The sequence below is a fragment of the Chaetomium globosum genome, genomic scaffold (genome assembly GCF_000143365.1).
Source record: "Chaetomium globosum CBS 148.51 scaffold_7 genomic scaffold, whole genome shotgun sequence".
Taxonomy (NCBI): domain Eukaryota; kingdom Fungi; phylum Ascomycota; class Sordariomycetes; order Sordariales; family Chaetomiaceae; genus Chaetomium; species Chaetomium globosum.
Window position 1 is genome coordinate 1,734,818 of NT_165982.1, and position 9,055 is coordinate 1,743,872.

General features: G+C 56.7%; 4 protein-coding genes across 4 annotated transcripts; 1 reads left to right on the top strand and 3 right to left on the bottom strand.

The window, feature by feature from the left end:
• Positions 1 to 1,355: 1,355 nt before the first annotated feature.
• On the bottom strand, positions 1,356 to 2,010 carry CHGG_10136 (uncharacterized protein; the record flags this gene model as incomplete). Its single annotated transcript, XM_001228062.1, has 2 exons — positions 1,356 to 1,760; positions 1,891 to 2,010. The coding sequence occupies 2 exons, from the start codon at positions 2,008 to 2,010 to the stop codon at positions 1,356 to 1,358; spliced, it is 525 nt and encodes a 174-aa protein (XP_001228063.1).
• Positions 2,011 to 2,363: 353 nt separating this feature from the next.
• Positions 2,364 to 3,581, bottom strand: CHGG_10137 (uncharacterized protein; the record flags this gene model as incomplete). Its single annotated transcript, XM_001228063.1, has 3 exons — positions 2,364 to 2,692; positions 2,748 to 3,359; positions 3,416 to 3,581. 3 exons carry the CDS (start codon positions 3,579 to 3,581, stop codon positions 2,364 to 2,366), a joined length of 1,107 nt encoding a protein of 368 aa, XP_001228064.1.
• A 1,413-nt stretch (positions 3,582 to 4,994) lies between these two features.
• Positions 4,995 to 6,454, bottom strand: CHGG_10138 (uncharacterized protein; the record flags this gene model as incomplete). The annotated part of the gene is made up of 5 exons (XM_001228064.1): positions 4,995 to 5,058; positions 5,394 to 5,859; positions 5,921 to 6,027; positions 6,146 to 6,227; positions 6,283 to 6,454. 5 exons carry the CDS (start codon positions 6,452 to 6,454, stop codon positions 4,995 to 4,997), a joined length of 891 nt encoding a protein of 296 aa, XP_001228065.1.
• A 1,926-nt stretch (positions 6,455 to 8,380) lies between these two features.
• CHGG_10139 (uncharacterized protein) lies at positions 8,381 to 9,000 on the top strand (the record flags this gene model as incomplete). The annotated part of the gene is made up of 2 exons (XM_001228065.1): positions 8,381 to 8,525; positions 8,741 to 9,000. The coding sequence occupies 2 exons, from the start codon at positions 8,381 to 8,383 to the stop codon at positions 8,998 to 9,000; spliced, it is 405 nt and encodes a 134-aa protein (XP_001228066.1).
• Between the last annotated feature and the right edge of the window lie 55 nt (positions 9,001 to 9,055).

Here is a 9,055-nt window from a genome sequence, read left to right on the forward strand (position 1 = left end):
CCCATCCCACAACCTTCATCCCCCTCCCAACCACCCCACCCACCCCACCTAAACCCAATCCCCATGTCACCAACCCCCCCATCAACCCCCCTCCCGCCGCCGAGAAGCACCCTCCAATGCCACTTCCCTCTCCCTCTCCAACTCCCTTTCCCTCTCCATCTCCCTCCGATCCAACACCGCCCCCTCCCGCGCCTCCCTGCGCTTCCTCTCCCGCCTCGCCCTCCACCGCTCCCTCCACTGCTTGTAGAGCGCCGGACTGAAGACCGGCCATGGCCAGCCCATTGTGGGCGGGTTGTGGAGTGCTACCGCTGACGGTTGGGTTGGTGGTGTTGTTGGTGTGGGTTGGGGGTTGATACGTGGTGGAGTGGCTGGTTCTGGTGGTGTGGGTGGTGTATGCCAAAGAGTGTCGCGAGGAGGAGGTGGCAGGCGAGAAGGGTGTTGACTGAGTGTGTCGGTGGAGGTTGTTGGGGGGTTAGCGCTCGTGGTTGTGGTCGTGGTAGGAGTGTTTATCACTGAAAGGGTAGGATCCAGGATGGGAACTTCCTTTGACTATATTATTGTTGGTTCAGGGGTCCTGGCTGGGGCAAGATGTGCGATGTTGTTGTATTATATAGAATAGTTTGATCTATTGAGGTGGGCAGGGATTATAGCGTAAGCTAGATGTTGGCTTGCGGATTTTCGGAGTTCCAGTCAGTGTCAAGGAAGCAGGATATTACTGTGGTTGAGGAGCGAATGGGTAGCAACCTTTAAAAGGGGAAGAGTGATGAGGTGTTCGTTGTGCTTACCACCAAAGGTCACACACACACAGCCTTTATTCACAACGCTTCTCCATCCCATAGATTGTAGTACCTGAGTCGCACCTAGCGAGCTATGACCCAACAACACACAGGCATACATGATATCCGCGTAGGGGGGGCAGTGTATGACAGCTGTCATCGAGTTCCCCTGGGTACCTAGCCAGTTTTGTTGCTTAAGTACCTACTTGGTTTGCAACCATGACCGCCACAACTCTCCGGTTACGCTATGACCTGAAACTCCCAACCTACGGCTGATTGCATGTAAGTATCATTCTTTTGCTCTTGATTCAAACCAGCTTTCTTTTTGTACAATGCACGTGGCACCATGAGTCAAGTCACTCAAAAGGGGAACTCATGATAGGGAACTCACTCAAGGACTAATTCACCTGTATTTTATCCAACTAGGTGTGTACACACCACCAACGCACCGGCGATCCAAACATACATATAACTAGCCTAGACGTTCAGTCATGTCACCAACGGAATCGCGAATCAGGCCAGCCCCCCTTCTCCAGCTCGGCGCGCATCGAATCCTGCACATCCCCCAAGTCAATAAACCTATCCAGCCTCCGATAAAACACCACCGCATCCCACTCCTTCACGGTTTCCTCCATCCCCAGCACCCCCGACCCCCGCCGCCGCCCATACATGCACCTCACCCCCCTCTCCTCCGCCAGCGCGCACCTCCTCATCACCTCGCGGCGGCGCCGCAGAAACCAATCCACCGCACCACGCATCATCGCCAGCGGCATGAGCAGCGCGCACGCGGCCATGTCCGGCCTCGTGCCGTCCTTGAGCAGCTCGGCGTGGGCGTACGTGACGGGGTCGTCGGTGTTGTTGCTGCCCGCCAGCGCCTCCACCATCAGCCGGAACACCGCGCTGAAGAACCGGATCGTCTTCCAGCTCGTCAGCGCCTCGGCCGTCGCGGGGCTGGCGCACGGCGAGGGCGCGAGGTGAACCAACCTGCGTGGCACCGGCGGGGGGGAGGGGGGGGGCAGGGCACCTGGGGAGAGCGGGGGCGAGAGGGGGGTGGAGGGGGTGGTGGGGTGGTGAGGGAGGTTGGTGTTTGTTCTTCTTGTTGGGGGATGGCTACATCCTCGGCGGGGTCCAGGTTGGTGTCGATGGAGACGTGCGAGATGGCGTAGAAGTAGACCCGTTTCTCGTCGGTGGTCGTCACCGAGGGGATGAACTTCAACATGTAAAGGAGGCTCATGGTGGAGACTGCGAGTGAGTATCAAACAAAGGAAAATATTGTGTGCTGGTAATGGTGGGTTGGGTTGTCAATATGAGTGGTGTTTTGGTCACTGTTACAGGGGTCAAGCGCGTTCTCGGGTTTGAAATACTCAAAGGCTCGAGTCCTGAACCGTCGTGTGTCCCGGATTCGTTGGATTCTAGAACATGACAGTTGTCCAAGTTCCAATACCTATACTTCAACACGCTTACTCAGGAGGAATGGAGAAGAATATGGGCCAATAGCAAGTGCACAATCTCTGTTTTGAACTGGCATATGATTTCATTGTCCCAAGCTAAGAGGTCAAAGAATTATTGACATCGCCCCTGGACAGCCTAGAAGTAGCTTCCCTTCCAGGCATCCGAGACAGCCTTCGCAACGAGGTTGTTGATTTCGATACCAGGGTGGTAGTCGTTGAACCAGAGGCATGATTTGCCGTCGCTGTTGAAGCAGGTGGCGTCGGGCGAGCCGTACTTCGTGGGGTTGTCGAGCGCAGTGTTGAACGGGACAGTCGTATCGATGATCTTGGACGTGATGCCGCTGTTCTTGGTCTTGAACGCGGCCAGGCCAGCAGTCAGGGCATCGTTGTACTTGGCAATGGCAGCTGCCTCGGCCTTCTGGTTATCCTCGGATCCTTCGAGAACCGCCGGGGTCCGGTGGATGGCTGTGCACGTTCTGGTTAGCGATTCCCCGAGTACAGAGGACAAAGAACAACTTACGCGGCACGGTGAGCAAGGCAAAGTTCCTTGCACCGGCATCGTACAGAATTTGCAGCTGCCCGAAGTAGGTAGCCATGATCTGCTCCACGACCTGGTCGTAGTCCTCCTTCCACCACGCGTTGCCTACGTCGTTGACGCCAATCCAGACTCCGAACAGGGCATTGTCTCCCCAGGGCGCATAGCTGGGCTTCTTGGCGATGCTGTCGCTGAACTGCTTGACCTGGTCGACGAAGCTGAGCACCGTCGGCTCGTAAGGAGGGACAATGGTGGCGTTGGTGGTGGCACCGCCGTAAGCGAAGTTGTAACTCAGGAGGGTGGACCGGTTGTACTGGGAGGCCAGGAAGCCAACCCAGTTCAAGCCGCCGCTAGCGGTCCATCCGGGCAACGCGGGGTTGCCGAGCGGGTTGCTCGTGGAGGGCTTGGTGCCCTTGACGTCGAAGCCCGTCTGGGAGTACGAGTCGCCAAAGGTAATGAGGAACTGCACCGAGCAATCATCAGGCGTGGCGCTGCTGGTGCTGGACGCCGCGCTAGTGGTCGAACTCGTGCGGGTCGACGTCGCCAGAGTGGTGGATGTGGCGGGGGTGGTCGTGGCCTGGCCCGGGATACACTGGTCTATGGCATTGTCAACATGCGTTGTTCGACCGATTCCCAGTTATTTCGCCACTTACGGTACCAGTCGTTATACGCCATGCAATAAGCGCCAGAAACACATGTTGTCGGCCCCGTGTATCCAATGCCACCGCACTGTGTCCACAACCCAGCCGTATCCGCAGCCAGGGCCCCGGGGGCCGCGGCAAGGAGTGCCAGAGTTGTCCGAGAGAGAGAGCGCCCCATTTTGAAGTCGTGAAGATATCAAGCTTGGATGGGAGCAAACAGGGTGTACCCGAAGCACAACGGATGCGCCATCATATATACTTCCTGCCAAGGACCGCAATCTGATCCAAATAGCCTTCCTTTGTCCCGGATACCAGGTTGAAGTCGGAGCCAATTCAGGGACAGTGGGCTGCTCATTGGCGGAGATTCTGCTAGGGTACGGGAGAGCGTGGCCCGTGGAGACTCCTAATCTAGGGGGGCGGAGGGAGACGTTGCGGGATGTCACCCGAATAGCCGAGCAGGCGGAAGCGAAGATCAAGATCCGGAAAAGCTCGATTGCAGGGCATGGCTGTACGGGCTAAACAGCGCTAGAAGGACAGCTATTTCCGGCTGCATCCCCGCGTCGTTCTCGATTTCCGGTTTGCCCCATGGTTTGCAAAGCGTCCAAAACCGTCCAGAACCGTCCATCGAGGGAGTCGCCGGCATGCATTAGCTCAACGCCGGACTCTTCGGGTCGGATTTTGGGGGTCAAGCGAGAGAAGAAAGCGGGGATAGCGGAGTATCGTCGTGGCGGCCAAGAGAAGCATCGACTGAGCGAACAACTAGACCCGATCCTTCACGGCTGACACGGCGAACGTTACCGAGGGAGCGTTGACAGGGAGGACACTGAGGAGCACGACACAGGGCAACCCTTCATAGAAGAGGCAGAGGAGGTTTCCGCAAAGAGTATACCGAACGATGACACCCCGGGTTGGCAAGAAGGGTTAGGAGGTACTCAGCAGGAAGGGGGTAAATATCCGAATGTTCGGACTTGTCGATCGTGAGGCACACTAAGGTAGATTGATCATGCAGTGATATGGAACTAGACACCTAGACACCTTACCCACCTACCTAGCTAGGATACGTACCTACTTACCTAGGTACGTGAGACATTTATATAACCGGCGCTAGGGCGGACCAAACTGCCTAAGGTACTATGCCTTGCCATTGATAGCCAGTTGGAATGATGATACATAACGACTAGACCGTCAAAGGTGTTAATACGTTAGCAATGAACGACAACGCCTTGGCTATCCATTCCGCAGACAGTATTCTCAACGCCCACAGGTGCATGTGTGTGCCGGTGGCTTGCAACAATATCCCATGGCAACAACAGTGGCAGTTCCCTCATTGCACATTTGCAGGGCCGAATAAGAGTTTCATAATAGAATCGAAGAGTAGGTAATAACAAAAGAAATCGGAACGTCGGTCATCATACAACACAACCCAAGGTATCATCCGTTGCCCCCAAATTCGCTTCCAGCACGATGGTATGATAAAGAAGACCCCAACCCATCCACCGTTCTTTACTTCCTCCCCCTTACACCGTCTCCCTCCACACAGGCAACCAGATAAACAGCAGGACACACAGCGACGCAAAGACAGCGCCCCCCATCAAGCTCTGCCCCACAATCTTCCGCTGCAACCGCCCTCAGGAGCCTCTTCGGGCACGCGAATCCTCAGATCAAAAGTCATCAGCCTCTTCACGCCCCTCCACAAACTAAACCCCCTCTCCACAGACCCTCTCATTCTCCCTCACCGCTCCCGGGCCTCCCCCTCTCCCCACTAACCGTCTCCTCCCCCCCCATCCCCATCACCCCCATCATCATCAAACCTCTCCCACGGCAAACCGCTGCCTCCTTCGAAAACAACAACAAAAAGAAGCAACTCCCCCTCAGCCCCGACAACACCAAACTCATCCCCAACCACCACAACGGCCACGCCGCGAACACCTCCCACCGCGCATGCGCCCCGCGCCGCGGCACCACCGCCCGACACAGCACCAGCACGAACCCGGCCAGCAGATTCGCCCACCCCAGCACCGTGGCCACGCACACCGTCTCGAAGGTGCCGTTGCCGACGCCGAGGCGCACAAAGTTGCGGTGCGAGCAGTTGCGCAGCAGCGTGTAGCAGTGCTCGGCCACGGGGCGGAGCGTGTCGGGGGAAGGGGGGCGGCCGGAGGTGGTGGCGGTGGAGAGGGCGGCGAGGGTTTGGTTGCGGAGATGCGGGGGGATGTTGAGTTCTTTGGGGGCGTTGGGGTGCAGGAAGAGGGTGGTGATGGTGGTGAGGTCGGTTAGGGGGGGGTTGGTGGTCGGGGTCGGGTTGATGAGGCGGTGGTTGGGGTTGGGGGGGCCGGTTGTTGTTGGTGGTGGTGGTGGTGTTCTCTCCGGGGGGAGGGAAGGTGGCGCAGGGCGGATTTGGAGGTGCAGAGGGCGGTGGTGGAGATGAGTTGGGAGATGCTGGGCGAGGGTTTCTTGGGCTGGAGGGAGGGGGGTGTGTTAGCAAGGGGTGAGATGGAATGGTGGAGGGGGGTGACGAACTCGCTTCGCTGTCGTTGTCATCGGTCTCCGGCACTGTCGCCGGGCTGGATCCCGGGTCACAGCACGAGGTAAGACTGAGTGGCGCTGGGGAATGGAACCCGTAGTTCCTTTGTTTTCGATTACCATGCCCTGGGGCATAAGCAGCTTCTGTAGTTTCTTGGAACCCTGGGGGGTTGTCAGTCAAGTCCCTGGCCCCATCATATCCAAGGCAGCGGGAAAACACACCACATGTAGAACTCGAGGTTCTCGGCCGAGTACTCAATGTGCTTGAGGTACATGTAAAAGTCGTACAGGGACATTGGGCTACCTGGCAAACAACCATGTCAGCCCGAGACATGCCACTGCCGTGTGACATGACTTACATGTCTTGTTTGCCAGGATGCGGTCGAGCCGCAGCCGGCTGGGGATGCCTCCATTGCGGCCGTCCGGGCTCACGGGGCGTCGTCCGGCGCTGACATTGGTGGCATACTCCTTGATGTCGCGGTATTCTGGCTTTTTGTACCAGTTCAACCACGAGGGGGGCTGAAACCGCATGGTGCGAGGTGATATGCGCCGACAACGCAGGCTGCGGTGAGGGTCAATGCGAATTCAAGAATGATGCTTCATGTGAGTCCTTAAAAACCAAGCTCGACAAGGACGAGAATCGGAAACGGAGAGAAAAAAAAAGGATAGGGAATCCCAAGACGGGGAAGGGCAAGGTGAGATATGTACGCAAGCCGGGGGGGAACGCAAATATAGACGCCACTCAGCCCATGACTTCCTCTCTCTCTCTTTGTGGATATTCCGTACCGCGGTGGGTGGGTGCATCCCGGGAGTCAGCTGTTTGCTGGTTTGCTTGGACCTGAGACGACAGGGCCGAGATCAGATCGCGCAGGTGCATCTGTGCCCTTGCATCCGTGTAACCCTCCGATGACAGGCGGGGATGGGAGATCAGCCAATCCTTGGTGGTGGACCGCCGCAAGGGATATCCGTGCTCGCGTGTAAGGCCGTGGTACCAGAACTTGGTTCGTCCCACCAGATTGGTGGCTGCCATGGCAGCAGCTGAGACCTCATTTTTCGCTTATCGAGCTGCAACCCAAAGTTCTTTCCCTGCGGGGATAGGGCATGAAAAGATTGACTCTCTCCCCACCGATCGGGTTCATCTCTATGTATTTCATCTCCACGTCCCCCTGGTCGACGGCGTCCTTGTCCTCCCAACCCACCGACCCTCCAATGCCGCCTGATGCCTGGTGCTCAACACGGCTTGATTGCAGGCTGGGCGCAAGCTGCAGGTTGTCACCATCAAACAAAGCCACGCATGCCTGTAAGAAGCCACAGCGGCAGGAGAGGGCCCGAGGGGTGGCAGATGGTAGGTCAGTCAAACCCTCTCTTTGTCAGAAGGAATGTGCACCACATGTGCGGATGTGTGGATGTGCGGACGTGCGGTTCGATCGCGCCGGGCAAAGACGACGGGATGTGGCCCTCGAATCGTTCCCCAGGTCAAAAACTGAACCATCCCACACGTGGCCAGGATTCCTCCCTGCGTCCCGGCAAAATCATCCGAGCGCCACAAAGATCACAGGGCTCGTTTGTTTGGTGTGACAGGGACGGGGCTTCTGGATTTCCTGTCGGCCGAAGACTAGTGGCAAGCCCCCCAACCCGTTTGGGACCGGATGCCGCCCCAGGACAAAAAAAAGCCGAACTCCGAATGTGGGCGCCGACGAAACCGTTGACGAGAGGAACGAAAAGAAAGCAATTCGGAAGACCAAAATCTACTTTTGACTGTACTTCTTTTTTTTTCTTTGTTTCAAAGAAAAAATCATTTTTTTGCTCGGTTTCCTTTACCTCTTTTTCTTTTCTCGTTTGCTTTTATACTTCTCTTTTCTTGCTCTCTTTTTCCCGTTTCGAGCTCGGCTTTTTTTGGCCAGAGCAAGTATGCCAACAAGGACAGCCGCACAGGCCGCTGAAGCGGGCCACTCCATGGCCCAAATCGGCAAGAAACGGGGTCTGAGCAGACGGATTGGGGATTGTTATTGGGCCAGGGATCTGCACTTGTGCGGGTTCGAAACATGACAACCCTTGCTCCGACTCCACCACTTCTCAAGTTCTCTCCATCAGGCTGAGCGTCTGTGTCCAAGACTCCCACGGTCCCAGCACCAGCGCGTCGGTGTCGCTAGGGTCATGGCGGCCGGGGAATCAAAGTCAGCAAGCACTCGGGGAATCCGCACTGGGTGAGCAGGTTCCGCAAATGTTCTGTGAAGTAACAGGGCCTGAATCATGGAAGCTTGAAAATGTCCCGCGCGGTGCCATGCACCAGTCCAGTAATAAAGTCACCAAAGACGAGCGTGATCAAGCTTTTCCATGGCTGCTGCTCGAGCCTAGCAGTGTTTGATTGACCGATCCTCGTTAGTGTAGAAATTGCCCGGGTACTTACCTCCCTAGGTATGTGAGGTAAGGTGGTACTTATGTGGAAGGATGGAAATGGACCGAGACAGTCATTCTACTGGCACTAACTCCGAAGCTCTACGACGGTTGACTATCATTTCCATTCGTAATGTTACAAGACCTCCCTGCCCTTCTCAATTATATCCCGTCCCTGAGAACTCAGCAATCAACGAGGAGATGGGTAGGCTGTAATGTTGGAAAAGTGTCGGAATATCTACGCCAGAGTTACGTCCTCGCAGGGGGACGTGACGGAGGGCAGGGGGGGATCCACCACTGGGGCAGTCGTCACGTAGTCCTGGACCTCGGGGACGACAACCCCGGCTGCAAAATCTGCCCCCCCCCTTCATTTCTGGATAGAAGAACATGATCCAACTGAACCACGAAAAAAAAAAAAAGGTCAACAATACGATGCACCGGGAGATACTGGAAGACCCCAAGTCCATCCAGGACGTCCAGGAACTCACCCGATCGATGCCAACGGCCCCGGCGGCCCCGGCGACCGTTGCAACGAGTCCGGCGACCATCCCGACGCAACCACAGGTGCCCCTGACCACGCCGGCACTCCCCCTGAGAACCCCAGCCTCTCAGCAACTCCCACGAACAATCCCGGCGCCGAGACAACAGGACCCCATTTCCCAGATGGGACCGGCACGTGAAGCAGATTGGGAGACAACTTCGGGAGCCTAACAAGACTCCCAGACCTGGTCCCGC